At 37.6% G+C, this 18,549-nt stretch overlaps 1 protein-coding gene across 3 annotated transcripts in view; it reads right to left on the bottom strand.

Moving 5' to 3' along the window:
- ITGB3BP (integrin subunit beta 3 binding protein) overlaps positions 1–18,549 on the bottom strand; it is a gene marked incomplete at its 3' end in the record, with an annotated part of 53,607 nt that overhangs the window by 32,024 nt on the left and 3,034 nt on the right. For all 3 annotated transcript variants that reach the window (XM_080921850.1, XM_080921848.1, XM_080921849.1), the window contains exon 2: positions 4,697–4,739. In XM_080921850.1, the coding sequence (XP_080777976.1) occupies positions 4,697–4,739 (43 nt within the window). The remainder of the gene's footprint in view (positions 1–4,696; positions 4,740–18,549) is intronic.

The raw sequence follows: 18,549 nt of genomic DNA, 5'->3' as shown, positions 1-18,549 counted from the left end.
ATTTTTCCAGGATGTTGTGAAGTCCATTCAACACATTTTTCATTAGTAAAGTATGAGTTACATAAAATGCACAGATCTTGTTTTACTTGAGCTCTGCCAGTATAATCCAGCGGCTCTACCTGAGACGCGCGTGCTCATCACCTTCCTCCTGCCCCTCTCAGCCTCAAGGCAACCACTACACACAGCTGCTGCCTCTCGAGAGCTTCATTAACATGAAGCATATGACCTGTTTATTTGGCTTCTTCTGCTTAACATGTTCTTGAATAATGTGCTGTTTCACTATCGGGTAGTACTCCTTTGTTCAAATACGCTATAATTTGCTTTTCCATCTTCTTCTATATGGACATGCGAATTGTTTCCAGTTTGAGATTATGAGGAGTGGTTTTTACTGCAACTCTATATCTAGTCTGACAGCTTCACTGTAAACTTGCATCAATACCCACGTTTCAACTCTCCCCATTTTCACCAGCTTCTGTTGGCTTGCTTGCCTTAGCCATACTAATGGACATTAGAGAAACACAAAATTCTGTTGGGTTGTCCTTATTTTGGATTCTAGCTGGGGGAACAGTTGTATCCCTTTACAGTTCTACACCCTTTACCTGATAATCGGTGTCCTACTTAATTAGCTACATAATTAAGCTAATTATCTACTGAAACACTTCTGTTTGTTAAGTGTTTTGATGGACCAGCTGGACTCCATCCAGGTCAAGGTTCAAAGCCCATGTTGTTACCAGGTCAAAATAAGTTCATCCCTGTTTTATGTAAAACTGTCTTATGGATTTACTAGGTCTTGAGCCATTTTCTGGAATTTGACATGTTCCACGCCCTACACCCTGACCTCCATCTTGATATAAAATATTCTGTCAAATAATTTTGAAATGCTCAGCCAAGTTCCTATGTAAACAAAATTCCTCAGAAATCCCCCAACACTTGAAAACTTCCTAGTCGTGTAGTTTTGGGGGTTATATAAACCCTACCTTCTCCTGTGTTTGAAGATAGTTTTGCAAACCCTGCTTTAGGGAGACAGCCCTGTCTAACAGAAAATAAACTTGCATACTCTGACCAAAGAATTGAGGTAGTGGTCTTTGCTCTCATTCAGTGGGATTAACAGTTCAGTCAAGTTTTTGCATTTTTCTATTTCTTTACTCTTATTTATCTATTTTGCACATAAGTCTTGTCAGATACATGGATGACAAATATTTTCTTCTCAATTTATAGCCTGCCTATTCATTTTCTTTCATCTCTTTTTCATTTTGAAATTTTCTATTTTCAACTTTAAAACAAAAATGCATTTCAAATTAAAAAAAATTACTGGTGTCTCTTCAGTTTTTAATGTGACTGTTCAATCAATAGAAAAAAATTAACTTTAATAAAATCTAATTTATTAAATTTTTTAATAATTTTTTTATGTCCTGAGAAAATTTTTGGCTCCTATAAATGCACAAAGATGTTTTCCTATATTTTCCTCCAAGGCCTTCTACTTTTGGTTAACTTTTAGACTATGATGCTGTGTGTGGTGGCCCACTCCTTTAATCCCAGCACTTACTTGGGAGGCAGAGGCAGGTAAGCCTCTGAGTTCAAGGACAGCCTGGTCTATGTGAGTTCTCTGCTCTTACAATGAGCAGCACAGAATGATTTGCAACTCCAGCTCTCAGAGGGAATTAGACCTCTGCCCTTCAGGGACACTTGAATTCACATATACATACCCACATACATACATACATTTGCATATACAAATATGTATGATTTAATTTGTTCATATGGATACTGTTTATTAAGGATTTTTTTACATTGAATGAACACAATATTTTGAAGTGTTTAATAAACTTAGACAATTATGAAAGATAACATAAACCACAAATTTCAAGAGAATAATGAGTCAAGCGATACTTAGGCCATTAGACCAAAGGGAAAATAGCCATGGCGTAGAACTCCAACTTCAGGTACTGGGCTCTCACACAATGGTTCTGCTGCCCATCAGTTTCCCACTGTGGCATATCATTTGTCTGGACTTGAGTTTCTTTCCTTATCTACCATGGTGAATAAAGTGGGATGGGTAGGGAGGAGGCCGATGGCAATGCATGTGTCTCAGGCTACGATAAATGGCTTCACCCTTTCTAGCTTGGTGAGAAGAAATGAGGGCAAAGGAATTCCGACTGTGCCTTTGGAACAACAGAGACAGTGTAAAGAGCGTCTGCACAGAACCTCCATGCTTTGGCTGAGGCTCTACTCCCACAGGCTTTAGTCCTCTCTACACGTGGTACCATCTCACTGGCCCAAGACTCAGCTTTAGCAGGCAGGCAAAAGGCTTAGTCTCTTCCTACTGGGAGACTGGAGATGAGTATAGGTAGGAATGTGGTGGACAGATGTCATAGCCTAGACCAGGGCCAGAAGGACCTAGAGAGGCAGGCAAGGTTTGGATGGCATGCAACAAAAGATCCTACTGGAAACCTCTAATTTTAGGGAACACAACTAGCCTAACATGCCAGAGGCATCCTTCTCTGCGAACCAGTTACGGCTGCGACGTACAAAAACTGTGTATGTGAGGAAAGCAATGAGTTGGTAAGCATAGGACTTTAGAGCTGGCTGAACATAAAGGAGATTCTGGTACAGCAATCAGCTGTCAAATAAGCACATCTTAGTGACCGTTCCCTAAGCACCCATCTGTGCTGCTATCCACAAATGAATGCATGAAAACACTTAACCTTTCAAAATTCTAGGCTTCTGGTTTCTGGAACGACCTGTTAGTGAGGCCTTTTTCACAAAACTGCAGCCAGTGACCTGCCTTCTGTAGAGGTAAGTGTGACAGCACAGGAGTTAAGAGAAAGGGAAGTTTGCTTCTACACTGCAACACCACTGTGAACTTCCATTACTGAGCCCACACAGGACAAGTGGTCCCTGATGGAAGGCCAAGAAAGGGAAGATGCAAGTATCCATGGGAACCACAGAAGGACTTTTACATAGCCACGCAAAAAACAGTCACGAGACTGACCAAAAGACAGGAAGTATAACTTTAAATTTATTACTAGAAATTCTAAAATTAAGAGCATTTCAAATTTTCTGCTTAGTGACTTTGGGAAAATAAAATGAGTCTTCAGGATATCGATGAATGACTCTGTGTGAGCAGATGAAATAGTTTGGACATGGAAAAGTGGCCTAAGACATACAACCTGTCCAGCCAGATTAAATCGTGAAGAACTAGAAAACAGGAATAAGTCAATAGCAAGTAGAGAGACTGAGTTAATATTCAGGTAACTGGTTTAAAAGAACAGACCCAGAACAAATTTAACAGTGTGTCTTCCAACACAGTATAGTTTCTGGGACACCGACCTGGATGCACCCACATCTGCAGAAACACAGACAGAAAGCCTGCTGTGCACAGCTGTGTCCCACGAAAGGAATGGGTTCACAATGGCCGCTTTCCCTCTCAGATGGTGTGCCTATTCCTCAAGGGACAGCTTTGGGGCAGGAAAGAACTATTTTATTTCAAGTTGGACTACCCATCTACCAAAATCCCATTCTGACCAAGGAAACAGATGCAGAATTACAGTCCCAGCTGCATTCTGCACACAAGTTGGATAATGGTATTCTAAACTGCTAATTACACCTTTAATGGTGTTTTTAGTGCCACTGCCACCTTTGTATAATTAAAAAAAAAAAAAAAAAAAAACCACTCAGTAAGGTTTTTAAATGATTTTCTGTTAGTTAAAAACCAATGAGTCTTCCAAAGAGAAATCACTCCCCCAAACCTCCTACAAGTCAGGGTTTCTCTGTGTAGCCTTGGCTGTCCTGGAACTTCCTCTGTAGAGCGGACTGGTCTCAAACTCAGAGATCCGCCTGCCTGTGCTGCCTGAGTGAAGGGATTGAAGGCACGTGCTACCATGCCCAGCTTAAACTCATTTCTTGAAGTGGCAGACTCATGGGATTTGTAATAGCTCATCTATTAACAAGCAATTTGTTTTAATTTCTGCCTTACTAATTATTTATATTTAAGATTTGAAAAATAATCGTGTTTGTATCTAAATCCATAGTTAGTATGGGAAGATTATTAGCTACCATGCATTGTGACATGTTGGCACTGGGAATATTCTATGACTAGATTTAAAAAGGTATACCAACAATACTTTATTTCTATTGTGACTACTACAGTAAAATTTATATGCTAGCAGCAATCTATCATTTAATTTATGCCAGCATAGTTGAGGCAAATTATTACTTTTTGATATGATAATATAACTGATGTTTTGATATTACTTTACTAGGCAATAATACATTAAAATACTGCTACAATTTCATATTGTTTCTTATACGTTTAAGTGGCAAACTTCTGTGAACTAATTTCCTTTTCACGTGTCTATCTCAAGCTGACTGGGAATTTTGGCATGCTATATTAGAAAAATAGTTTGTATGCAAATGACACTGTATCAGTGAAAACTGCTATGTTTTTGATAAATGTTATACTTAACAAGGTGAATCTCTAGGTGAAAGTCACACAGTCATAATCACGAAGTCACACTGCTCATTTGCTCTGTCTTCCCGATCACTCCAACCCACCACCCTTCCCTGTGACCCAGGTAGCCATGCAGCTGAGGATTATCCTGAGCTCAGCATCCTCCGGCCTCCACCTAACATGTGACGGGATTACAGGCATTTGCTATAGCCGGGCTGCAAGCACAGTTTGTAGACGAATACTTACATATTCTTCAAACTGATCATCCAGCTTCAGTGATCTTTTAACTCTGAAAATGCAATATTTAGAGAAATTTTAGACTTGACATGTTTATTTTAGGCTGATATTTTAGGATAAAATAGAAATAATTGAAAACAATTTCCACAAACTAACTTTTATATTGCTTCTTAAAGCTAAATGCAACATTGGGAAAAAACAATTATGATAAATTTGGATTTAGTGGTTTTATTTGGTCAGTTTAATTTTAGTAGCATATTCTAATATGGGATCCTAAATAAACATTTAAATGAAACATTTGTTTATATATGTAGCTTATATACAAGCACTACCATAATATTTAAATATTAAAGTTTTATTCTTTGGTGTTGGTACTGGGTACTGAAACCAGGCCTTTGTGTCTGCAAGGTAAGATCTCTACCACTGATTTATGTCCCCAGAATAGTTTTTATTATAAAAAAAAATTTAGTAAAAAAAATCCCAGTAGTTTATACTAAAATATTATGAGGAAAAATTATACATCACAGCAAAATAATCTAATGTAAACATCTTTGATAGAGAAACTGGGAAATCTGTTTGCAGAATCAGAGTGTTCAGTGGTACAGGTATTTGTGAGGCAGAGTTCTGCACATTCCTAGCACTGGGCATGATTCAGAGCAAGCACACTATGACTTAAAAGGGGAACAGATGCTCCATGTCTTATAAGTTCCAATCCATACGCACCTATTTTCTGTTTCCTTCACTACACTGATTCAGGAACGTGTCAGGCTCTCTCTGTGTAAAATCTGTTCTGCTAAGTGGGATGCCCAGCTGTTGGTGACAGTGCTTAGAAAGGAAAGTTGAACATTTATAATACTTTATTCCATACAGCTGCCTTCTAAAGAGCAGCCATCAACATTTTATTGATCGTAGACTAAATGCTCAAAGGAGAAAAAGGTCAATATAAATTAAAACTGGTTTTCCAAATGCGATATTAAAAGTACTTTTTGATCTCTGAGAAAGAAACTACCTCAAGTATTAGAAAATTAGAGCATTCTGTAAAAGACTATGTTGTATTCTGTTTTATAGACTTTCTCCTAAAATTACATATAGATCCTAGGAAATTACCAGAGCATTTTTCCTTTGTTTTTAGATGCTGTGATAGTAGCTTGTACAAGAACAGAGAGCTTGCCCTGATACTGATACTCAAAATATTATTGTTGTATTATCATTGGCTAATTCTTAGAAAATGTGTTTCAGATTAGATAATAAGTAGATCTATGAACCCAAGAAAATGTTAAACTGTCACAGAAGTCAGTTAAAATAGGCTATAATCTACTTTATGTTTGTTTAGAGTCTAAAGATGGGATTCACTAGGTAATACAGTAGTAAGTAAATTGGTAATAAGTATCTTAAGAAGATTTGATTGACAACAGAAGACATGCCAGAAATGACTTAGTTTAGCCTATAGAGAAGTTTGTACAACTTGCTCAATGTGAAGTGTTGTCAGAGAGGGAAACTCAGATCTGTAGCAATGCATCATGATAAAAACATCTTTCCCATACTAAGAGACTGGAATCTTTTCTGGGGTTTATAGACAAAGCTAGTAATCCATCTTGGGGGATGATATTGCATTGTATACTGAGATTGTCTAGCTTGGCAATGCTTTGGATTTCCCATGCAATCAACTTTTACAACTAAGCTAATGCGTTACTGTAATCTTCCATTATGCATTCTTTCATGTTCCTAGCCCAAAGTAATGCGTGTGTGTTCCGATAATCATTTGCTGGAAACAGCACATAAGCTGAAAGCAGTTGTATAAATAAATATCCACCACAAATGTTGAACACAAAATTTGGGTACTGCGTGATGAGCAGTGATTCTTGTAATACTGTTTGTTATCTGGGTCAGTTAGGGTCAGCTGAATTCAGTGACTTAATCCTTGGTAAAACTGTTACAGACTCTTGTGAACTATCCCTCATTCCCTCTCCCATGTAATTTTTGTGCTGCTCTATAAATACAAAGCAAAGCTTCTCTGTTAGTGACAGACATGTTCACAAGACAGTCTTCAGACAGGCACAGATTCAGACTCACAGAAAGCCAAGGATGGAAGACACCGCGAGGGCAAAGCGGAGCATTAGAATCTGGGTATGTTATTAGTTAGATAGCATGAAGGAGGGCTTCGAGTTTTTCCTTAAGGTGACACTGATGCATCAGTGGCGTTTCAGAGTTTCTTATTAATGCATTCAAACCAACCACATAGGTCTTGAATTGATTGAGAGAGAGAGAGAAAATTATATATCACTTAAAGGAGAACAAATTTACTAGAATTTATAATTTATCCTTACCTTTAGATCAGAATTGGACACACTGTTCCCAACTACTAAATTAAGCATCCACTGCTTACACCAGTATTCTTTTACCCATGAACAACTGATAAAAGATAATGAAAACACTAAATGCGTTACTCTGAAGTCAACAGGAACAGAGCAGAAATGCAAGATAAAAACTTGACTAGACACAAGGATCTTTCTGGAAGTTCTAAGGCTGTAACTGGTTCTTAAGGCGACTCTCTTGGTTAATAAATAAACCAAACAACAAAAGCCCATGCAAGCAAATAGGTGATATACGCTCATAAATGCAACATCCAGGAGGCCAAGGCAGGAGGATCGAGTTTAATGCTGAGCTGGGTTACATAGCAAGTTTCAAGACAGCCCAGGAGAGCAAAAGAAAGCAAGGAGGGTTATAAAACTTGGCAAAGAATTTGGATATGATGTAAAAAACAAGGTTTCTGGGGGCTCTGAGACTTTTTCAAAACACCCTATTCTTAGAATGTGAGACCCTAAAGACACAGAAATGGTTCAAGTCAGACTCAGAGACTTCCCAGTCATCCCGAGGCTATGAGATCCTGCATGTGCCTGACAAATAAAAACAATGGCCCAGAGTAATTCTCAAAACAAACAAACAAACAAACAAACAAAAAAACCCCACAGAATATAGTGACTGATAGACCTGGCCCTCTAGAAAGCCCTAGATAGGGTCCTGATGCATGTCATAGTTAACTCATGCCCTAATCACCCAATTCTGAGAAACAAAACAAGGACAAATCCCCTCAAAGTTTTGAAATATATAAACAAGGTTCTGAAGATGTAAAAACAAAGTTTTAGTGGACAGGTCAAGCTATACTGACCAAGCCGAGTTAAAACAAAACAAAAATGGCAGCTTTAGGAACAGCTCCCCTACCCCTCCCTGTACTGAATCCCAAGGAGAATGCAAATTGTCAGCAACCTTACTGCCAAAGTTTTCCCCCCTTTCTTCCCCCTTCCTTTTCTCTTTCTAAAAACTATACTGGTGACCAATGGTAAAATAGTAGTTCACCCCCCCCCTCACAAAAACGTATAAAAATGTAACTTTTTAAGTTTGGGGTTGACTCCCTGTGAGGATGAGCAACCCCGTGTACATGGAATAAAAACCTCTTGTTATTACAGCGGTCTATCTCTAGTTGTGCTCTGTGGGTCGTGCTCCTGAGCTGAGACGCCTTGGGGTCTTACAACAGATACACATTTCTCCAAAGATATAAAAATGTGCAGCAAGCACATGAAAAGATGGTGAATAGTCAATCTACATCAACCTCATGAGGTTCTGCTGAGTACTAATATTTCTACTGAGTACTAATATTAAGATGGCATTAGAAGAAAACAAGATAGCAAATAAGTAATACGGCAAAGACGCAGAGAAGCAAGAGCCTGGGCAGACTGCCGATGAGAATGTCGGCACTACTTAAACATCATGGTTCCTCAAAGAAGTGAAGATGCAATTACCATATGATTAAGGTAATGATTAAGGTTCCATCTCCAACACGAACTGAAAACCAGGATATGAAGAGGCATGCAGAAAGAATGCTCATGGCATAGTCTTAAGATGGCAAAACAGCAGAAGCACCCAAGTGGCTGGTGGCAGATGAGTTAATACACAAAATCGTGGTACATATGTGGATATTAGTCAGCTTTTCTTTTTTTTTTTTTTTTTTTTTGTCTTCAAAACAAGATTTTTTTTTTTTTAACATGAAAATACATGGAAAATACATTGGTCTCTTATCTGTTACAAATAAGACTCAAATTATTAATCATAACAAGAAGTGTTTCTTGAGATATTTCCATCTACACAAAAGACTAACAGCTTATTATTTTTTTTAAAGATTTTAAACATTTTTTGCTTAAAATTATACATTTTTGTCAGTACTGTTTTTTCAGACATTAAAATAAATTTTACATAAAACCATGTGAATATGTTTTTTAGTCAGTACTTGATTTTTTTCAAGGGCTTGACAGTATGCATTGAAAACGTACTAGTTGCAATAAGCGTAAAGTACATGCAAAACAAAACGCAACATGGAAATAGTCAAAGTCTTCTTGTTTTGTGAATATATGTATAGTTTTTGTTTTCTTTATTTCTTGGACTTCATACAGTCTGTGAGTTGTTTCTGGGGGAGTGCAAGCCTCTGGGGTTAGCATCCCACAATCAGTGACTGCATATTATGTCTGTTCTTTTAAAATAAACCTTTATTTCAGGCCTGCCTACTTTGCATTAGCTAGCCAACTAGAACACAAATCCCTGGTAGTAGTTAGTTTTCCCTCTCAGTGGTCATTAGCAGTGTAGTAAACCACACTAGATGGACCCAGCAGCTTGTATTTATATGTACATGTGTGTGTACCAACAATAACTAAGGAAAAAGAGGCCATCAATTTGAAAGGGAGTGAAAGGGGCCATATGAAGGGTTGGAGGGAAGCGATGTAATTATATATTAACCTTCAAAAAATCAATAAAGAATAATGTAGATAATCCTGAAGCTGTTTCTATTTTGATGCTAATTCACTTCCCCAAGAAGGGTTGCCTAGTCACGTACTCATGAGGTGACTTCATCTGAACCTGCCCATTTTAATTAGTAAAATAGAGGCGAGAGGGCAGGGAAGGGAGACAGAGAGAAAGAGGGTCAGAGATCAGAGAACGAGGGAAGAGAGAGAAGTTCCAAGATGGAGGTAGAGAAGGATGAAGTGGATCCAGGTGGGCCTAATTGGCATTAAGTAGCTATGAACATTAAGGATTTTATAGGTCCAATATCTCACACAGAAGGGCAGTTTGTATCTTTGTCCATTTGATGTAATCTTGTATAGAGGGTTTGTGAATTGAGAATTGAATACATAAACCTGTATGAAAAGCTATGGGGCCTTAGAGTTGTGTTTGTGTTGGGATTTGGGGTAAAGAAACACCCCGGGACGGAGGCAGTAGGGCAGGTGGAGTAAAACCGCCAGGAAAGAGTTGTGTGGACAGAGTGAGACCGTGGAGGCGGCGTGGACTAGGCGGCAGAGGTGACAGAGTCCATGTGCTGGCTCCTTACGAGAAGTGAACCGGTTGAGTGAGCCCGTGGGGCAGGTAAAGAGAGAAGCAAACCATTTTTTAATATTTACTGCAACAGAATAAAAATAAAAAAGAAATTTGACACCTATTACAATATAGATCAAGACATTGCACTAAGTAAAACAAGCCAGTTGCAAAAGGATAAGCTATGAAGATTTTACTCATATGACAGTAGCCACATTCATAGTCATGAAAATAAAATGGTGACTTTGATGGGCCAAAGGCAGGAAGTAATGGGAAACCATTGTTTAATTAGAATATAGTTTCAGTCTCACAAGATCAAAATAAGCCTAGAGATGGATGGAGTTGTAGTGGTGTGAATATGCTTAGCCCAGTTGCTTGCACTATTTGGAGAGTGGCCATGTTAGAGGAAATGTGTCACTGGGGGGGGGGGTGGGCTTTGAGACCCTTCTCTTAGCTGCCTTTCAGCCAGTCTTCTCCTATTTGCCTCTGAAACAAGATGTAGAACTCTCAGCTCCTCCAGCACCATGCCTGCCTGGACACTGCTAGGTTTTCCATCTTGAAAATGGGCTGAACCTCGGAAACTGTACGCCAGCCCAAATTAAACGCTGACTTTAGAAGATTGCCTTTGTGATTGTCTGCTCACAGAAGTAAAACCCTAGCTAAACAAGTGATGGTTATACAACAATGTGGATGTACTCCCACTTAAGGGTAATCTTTCTCAAATTTCTACCTACTCCCATAATTTGAATATTATATTCCATTTTTAGTTGTACTGGGTTTAGACTCACTATATGATGGTTAGTCTTAACTGCCAGCCTGACTAGATTGAGAAGTGCCTGGGAAACCACTAGAATACCCCTAAGTTTCAATGAAGGCATTCTTAGAACCCACCTTGAACATGGGCCCACTTCACAGAGAGGGGACCAAGCCAGGCTGAAAAGGATGAAGGAAAACTGCTGACACAGGTGCTTTCTCTTTGGTTCCTGCTCCACTATGCCTCAGTGCTATGATGCACTGATGTACTTAATTAAAACTGAGAGCCAAAACAGATGTCTCCTTTCTGAGCCTGTTTTGTTCTGCTAACAAAGCTGGGATCAAAACTACAGTTGTTCCCAGAATTAATTATAGGCTGTTACAATTTTATATTTGCTGTGTAATGTTTTTAACAGGCAAAATTATATAACATTCTTTAGGAATGGCCCACCATTTTACTTAGCTTACCACATGACAGTATCCTTAAAAAGGATTCTCTGCTTCATCGAAATAAAATGATTGGTTAAGTTTTACTATATATCTCCACATTAAACCAGGTCCATTGAAACTATTAGAAGAGAAAGTGGGGAAAAGCTTAGAACACATAGGCACAGGGGAAAATTTCCTTAACAGAACACCAATGGCTTGTGCTCTAAGATCAAGGATCCAGAAATGGGACTTAATGAGATTGCAAAGTTTCTGTAAGGCTAAAGACATTGTCAAGAAGACAAAACAATAGCCAATATAATGGGAAGAGATATTTACCAACCCCACATCAGATAGAGGCCTAATATCCAAGGTATACAAAGAACTCAAAAAGCTAGACACCAGAGAATCAAACAACCCTATTAAAAAATGGGGTACAGACTTAAACAAAAATTTCTCAATTGAGGAATATCCAATGGCTGAGAAACATCTAAGGAAGTGCTCAACATCCTTAGCCATCAGGGAAATGCAAATCAAAACAACCCTGAGATTCCACCTTACACTAGTTAGATTGGCCAAGATCCAAAACTCAGATGACAATAGATGCTGGTGAGGATGTGAAGAAAGAGGAACACTTCTCCATTGCTGGTGGGGTTGTAAACTGATACAACCACTCTGGAAATCAGTCTGGCCGTTCCTCAGAAAAATGGACATAGTATTACCTGAAGATCCAGCTATTCCACTTCTGGGCATATACCCCAGAGATGCTCCAACATACAACAAAGACACATGCACCACAATGTTCATTGCAGCTCTATTTATTTATAATAGCCAGAAGCTGGAAAGAACCCAGATGTCCTTCAGTAGATGAATAGATACAAAAATTGTGGTACATTTCCACAATGGAGTATTACTCAGTTACTAAAAACAATGACTTTATTAAATTCCTAGGAAGATCGATGTATCTAGAGAATATCATCCTGAGTGAGGCAACCCAGTCACAAAAGAGCAGACATAATATGCAGTCACTCATAATTGGAAACTAGCCCCCAGAAAGCTCTGAATACCCAAGAAACAACTCATAGATCATATGAAGCTCAAAAAAAAAAAAAAAAAAAAAAAGAAAGTGTATAGCACCCACTCAGAAGAGCTAAGAAGATAGCCTTGTGGCAATTTTTGGTATTTAAAAATCATATGTTTAATCTATACACAACAAGAAAACTTTGACTATTTCCATGTTGTGTTTTGTTTTACATGTACTTGATGCTTATGGTAACTAGTGAGATTTCAATGCATACTATCAAACCTTAAAAAAAAATCAAGTACTGACAAAAATATATTCATATAGTTTTATGCCAAATGCTTTAAAAAATCTGTACATATATCTCTTTTTAAAAAAAAAATAAAGTTGTAAGGAAAAAAATAAAAATAAAATAAAGTTTTACTATACAATGTTACTAACATGAGTTATAATACAAAAGAACTGGTCTACAGGGGATCTATCACTGATTCTTAACCAAGAAGCAAAGATACCAGAGATGCTCACAAAACTATATGATGAGGTTCTTTTTAACAGAACTTTTAAAAATTAAACATGATTTTGGATGGTAAGGTCAAGGATGGCAGTAGCAGGGGAAGGAGCAGGAAAGCAGGTAAGACAGGGGAGGGGGATCTTTGAAGTTATGCCAAATTCTTCCCTAAGGCCGAACAAATCACATAATCACACTAAGTGTCACAAACTTGGTAATCCTGGCCTGTAGAGTGGTAAGAATTTCGGAGGGGAAGGTAAAACTATCACTTAGCATTTCAGTGCTTCCATTACTCCTCAGTGGAGTGGACATGATAATCTGCCAGCACTTACTTCATAGGACTTGTGAATGAACTCCCGAGATGCTCTGGGATCCACTGACAAAGGCAATAGCTAGATTCATAAGCCATGTGACATGTTGAATATAATTTGAGCTGTATAAAATGATTTATTTTCTATTTTGCATATAAGAGTCAGAAAAGGGAGAAGAATCTACACCTGTCCTGTATCATCATTCTCATTCGAGTCTGTGTGTGTTAAACACACACACACAATCTGAACAACTGTGGCCAATAGGTAATGTGTTTTTATATCAAAACCTTCCTTACTAAAAGATTAATAATGAGCCAAAGAAAAAATTGCTTTTACAGAAGTTAATGGATATATTTGGGAATATTAACCATAAAGTTGTAAGATTTCATAAATAGAGAAATCTAGCTAAGGCATTTCACTCCTAAATGATATTCTCAATGTAAAACACATATAAAATTAGTACATGTATCTGACATTAATAAGTCCTGTAAAGTAGTCCTACTACTTAAAAGGGCTTATACAGATCTGTTAAATGGCAGGTAGGTGAAGTGGTGTATGTGCACTTTTCATTATGAGTTACATCTCACAACACACACACACACATAAATGTAAACAACAAAACATGCTATTCGTGTCTACTGTACTTCTGAGACCCTGCCAGTCACCGCCCGTGAGGTTCCCAGTAAGTATCCTTTTACTCCCAACAGCATTTGTGCACGACCTTCTCATTATGCATTTATGTCAAAGTAATGTGTGTGCTTTCCTCTCTACATTATTAAATCCCTACGTTCTGTCTGTTATTTAATAAGCAGTAAGTTTCTAAGATGTTTATGTTTATTGAACTTACTGTGAAAACTCAAACCACTAGATATTTCAGTTCTCAAGTAGTTGGTTGTTATGCAAGTTTTGTTCAATCAATTGTGATTTTTTTCATTAAAATGAATCAAATAATTGTTCTAATTTCATATAGGACCCATTTTTGCATATGAGGGAGTATTTTTGTTTAAACCTCCTAGATAAGTCTTAAAAAGTATATGTCATGATATATAATGAAAAGCGGTATAGCACACATATAAACATGTTACGTGTAAACATAGACATATATATATATGTAGCAGTTGAGTCAAAGATCTCACTCATGCTTGGTCACCATTCTACCAATGCAGTGACACCCCCATTTGCCTCTCAAAAGACATTTGGTCAAGTTTATCCAAGGTACTTTAAGTAAGTCTTCAAAGATGTCATATTAATACAGTTATATCTAAGGTAGACTTCTGTGCTGATGTATGTTTTGATTCTAAAAAACCTATAATTTCCTCACATATTGCCTCTCAAATATTGGCTACCTTTCTAACCATGAGGCGAATTGATTTTTTACTCTCTTAATATATCTCCCAATATACTGAACTCATTTTTCATGTTATTGTTCTTTATGTAATTTTTTCATATTTATTTTCCAGTTTTGAATTCCTTCTTTAACTGTGTCTAACTCATTATTTAATTCATTCATTAATTTAATAAAAACAAATCAGTGGATTCTGATATAATTTTGTTAATATTTTTATTTTTTAAATTTCCAAGGACCAAAGTAGAGGCACATGCCTATAATTCTCTGCATTTGAGAATTCTCAGAGATTGAGGCAGAATAATTGAAAGTAAGTTCAGAGTCAGCCTGAGCTACAGTCTAACAGCAAACCAAGCCACCCGCTCCGTAAAATTAATCATTCTTTTAATACATATAGATGTAAATTCATTCACTATAGAGGTTTTTTTTTTTTAAAAAAATGTTCTTTTTCTTGCGTCATTTTACATCCAATAGTTTTTAATAAAAAGATTTATTTATTTATTTATTTATTTATTTATTTATTTATTTATTTATTAATTATATAAGTACACTGCAGCTTCAGACACACCAGAAGAGGGCATCCCCATTACAGATGGTTGTGAGCCACCATGTGATTGCTGGGATTTAAACTCAGGATCTCTGGAAGAGCAGTCAGTGCTCTTAACTGCTGAGCATCTCTCTAGCCCCATAGAGGTTTTTCTAACCCATAATATCTGTGTTCTCACCCTCCCATTGCCTCACTCTCTTTCTCAGTATGGTTTCATGTAGCATAGGCTGGCTTCAAATTCAGTAGATAGCTGAAGACAACCCTGAACAGCAGATCCCCCTGCCTCTATCTTCCAGGTTGTAGGATTACAGGACTGCACGACCACACAAGTCTCCTTGTGTTTTACCCAAGTACAAAATATTATTACATAAGTCCAGTCAAAATTTAACAAATTACTGATGAAATGGCAATAGTCTGCACTGAAATTTGATCCTGCAGCACGAATACTTTGTTCTCTGCTTCATGAGTTTGTTAAGATGTGAGCTATTCATTTCCTGCTTCTACCACCAGGCCTGCTACTTGCTGCCATGTCTCCCACAGTGACTCCTATGCTTCTAGCACCATAAACTAAAATAAACACTTTCTTCTCTAACTTGCTTTCTGTTACACTGTTTTACCACAGCAATGGAAAAGGTACTAATAGAGAAGCTTGTACTGAGAGTGGGGCTGTTGCCTTGAAGACTATGACCATGGCCATTATTATTTAGAGGAATGTGGCAGATTTTGGACTAAGAAAAATGCTGCATTCTGTAAGCAGAGCAGGCTGTTCTAGTAGAAGTCTGGCAGACAGCAGAACCAGAGTAATGTAGATGAAAAAGGCCCAGCTCAAGAGGTTTCAAAGGCAAACATTAGCAGCTATGGTATAGGCCATTCTTGTGACATTTTGATGAATAATCTGGCTATCTTCTGTCACTGGCCTGAGAACCTGCTAGAAGCTATATTAAAAAGAACCATTTTTTTTTTTTTTGGGTGAAAGAAATTTCAAGACAGCATAATATTAAATCTGTGGTGGTTGTTATTAATGACTCTTACACAAGTCTAAAATCAGAGCAAATGGGGCAGAAAGAAATAAAATGTGTACAGTTTAAAAGAAAGAGGAAGAGGAAGAAGAGAATGAGGAGGAAGAGGAGGAGGAAGAATAGGAGGAAGAGGAGGAGGAAGAAGAGAAGGAGGAAGAGTCGAGGAAAGACAGACACATACAGAAAGAAAGAGAGGGAGTGAAGAAGGAAGGAAGGAAGGAAGGAAGGAAAGAAGGAAGGAAGAAGAAAGAGCCAGAAAACTTAATGTTGTGCTGTGCTGTAACTGGTAAGATTAGTCCCATTAAGGCAAGTCATGTTCTGGACTGGGACAAAGAGAAGGGTGACCTCAGAACAAAACCCCACCCTGAAAGATAGTCTAGGGGTTTTTCTGCTCTCAGAAAGCAACAACAACAACAAAGATGCTACTAATTAGGCCAGCTGGGGGTGGGGAGCTGTCCAACCAGAGCTGGAGCCAACCTTGGAAGTGTCATCCATTGTGGTACTGGCTTTAGAGGCAGGAAAGATGCTAGAGGGAAGGGAATATGGATTCTTTCTCTGCAGTTCCAAAGAGCTGTTGCTGAGGCCAGGAGGCACATGGCAGGGGAGTCCCTGAGACAAAAATGTGATGTATGCATTAGTTTTGGAATGTTAGGAACATTCAAGGATTCAATTTATGTATTAGGAGAGTGCCTCACATCATTATAAAAAGGTCACATATGATATTATATATTATATATAATAACTTGCTCTATAACTTGCTGACTTTTATAACCAATAAAATGTACTTAAAGTTCGTATTTTTCAAGGTTTACAGCAAGTACTAACAATTTACCAACCCTAAAAATGAAGATACCTTTAAGTAAAAGAAATTAGTTATATAACTGAGCATTTCCTGTGGTCAAACAATGTTTATTACATGGTTAACTATTCCTTGGTTTACAACATTATTTTACTTGTCTGTGTTTTTATAATCAGTCTGCACAATAAAAATAATTGCATTTTGGGGCTGAAGAGAAGGCTCAGCGGTTAGAAGCATTGACTGTTCTTCCAGGGATCCCGAGTTCAATTCCCAGCAACCACATGGTGGCTCACAACCATTTGTAATGGGATCTGATGCCCTCTTCCGGTGTGTCTGAATACAGCTACAGTGTACTCATATACATAAAATAAATAAATCTCAAAAAGATAATTGCATCTGGAATTACACCAGTCTGAGTAAAAGCCCAAACAAATGTAATACATAGGTAGGCTTTCAAATTGAGTATCAAAATGCATGTCTGTAATCCTAGCACCTGGGAGATGGAGACAGTAGGATTAGGAGTTTATGGCCAGCCTCAGCTAGACAGTGAGGATGGGCTACACTAGACAGTGTTTTTTTTTTTTTTTTTTTTTTTTTTTTGTAAATTTAAGAAATAGTACATTTAAAACATTTTTTTTTCCAGAAAATTCTCAGACTTTGTAAGGACATCAGCAGAAAGAACACTGTCACAGATAGAAACTCCAACACTAATGCTATTAAAATGGTTTATCTTTGGAACAGAATTAAGTTAATTCTCATAGAAATTGACTGTCTTTGGCAGAAACAGCATGATAATAAATGTTAATTAGAAGACTAGGTAAACGGTACTAGGACATTTATAAATGAAGAGATGGAGGATGGGAAAGACTCAATGGAAATGTAATAGCAAAAGCTGTTTCACTTGCCATTAGTAATATGTAAACAAAGATGTGGTGTAAAAATGTCTCCATATAGTCTAAAGCAACTGTTCTCCCCAGCCCTCCTCCTTTTAAGCCCGAGCCTTAAACTCCTTATCCAATCCTCCTGTCTCTAGTTCCAAATCACTGTGGTTACAGGTACCATCACCACATTTGTCTTAGGATAACCTTTTTAAAACAGCAACTTTATTAGTCACTTGGTATTTTTGATCAACTATTATATTCATGAGGATTGAAACCCTGGTGTTTTAGTCCAAGTGATTTTTCCAATTAAAGTCTAAGAGTCAAGGTTGAAACCTAGATTAATCGTATTGCCTCTGGCTTTGGAACATACATAGAAAAACAAGAGTGCATTTGCTTGGAAAGACTAAAGAAATTAGGGACAGCAATTAATTGATTCACAAGCTTCTCTATTCAAGAAAGGGCCAAAGGCTCTAACAGATTGTAGAGAAACTGTACTTACTGAGAACATAAGATGGGTAATCTCTAAATCTAAAAAACACACAGACAAAACAAAAAACAATTTAAGTTGGTGGAGACGCCTACTACTAAAAAACAAACGTTCAAATTGTAAAAGCAAACAACCAAAGCTTTCATCACACTATTTAAGAACAGCATCACCGACATGACTGGACACACTCCTCCTATGTGGCAAGCAAGCACCGAGGAATTTTATGCCAAGTCCCTGCTTTTGGACATAATCTTAGCACACACATATCTAAGCTCAAACAACTGTTTATTTTGCTTGCCCTTAAACCTTAATGGCTGTATGCAGTCTTCCACGAATTGGTTCCTCCAGTCACTATTTTAAAAATCTTATCCAGTATATTTACACAATGGAGTACTAGAAACAAT

This window comes from Micromys minutus (assembly GCF_963924665.1).
Source record: "Micromys minutus genome assembly, chromosome: 9".
Lineage (NCBI taxonomy): Eukaryota > Metazoa > Chordata > Mammalia > Rodentia > Muridae > Micromys > Micromys minutus.
This window is presented reverse-complemented; position numbering and strand designations above follow the sequence as displayed.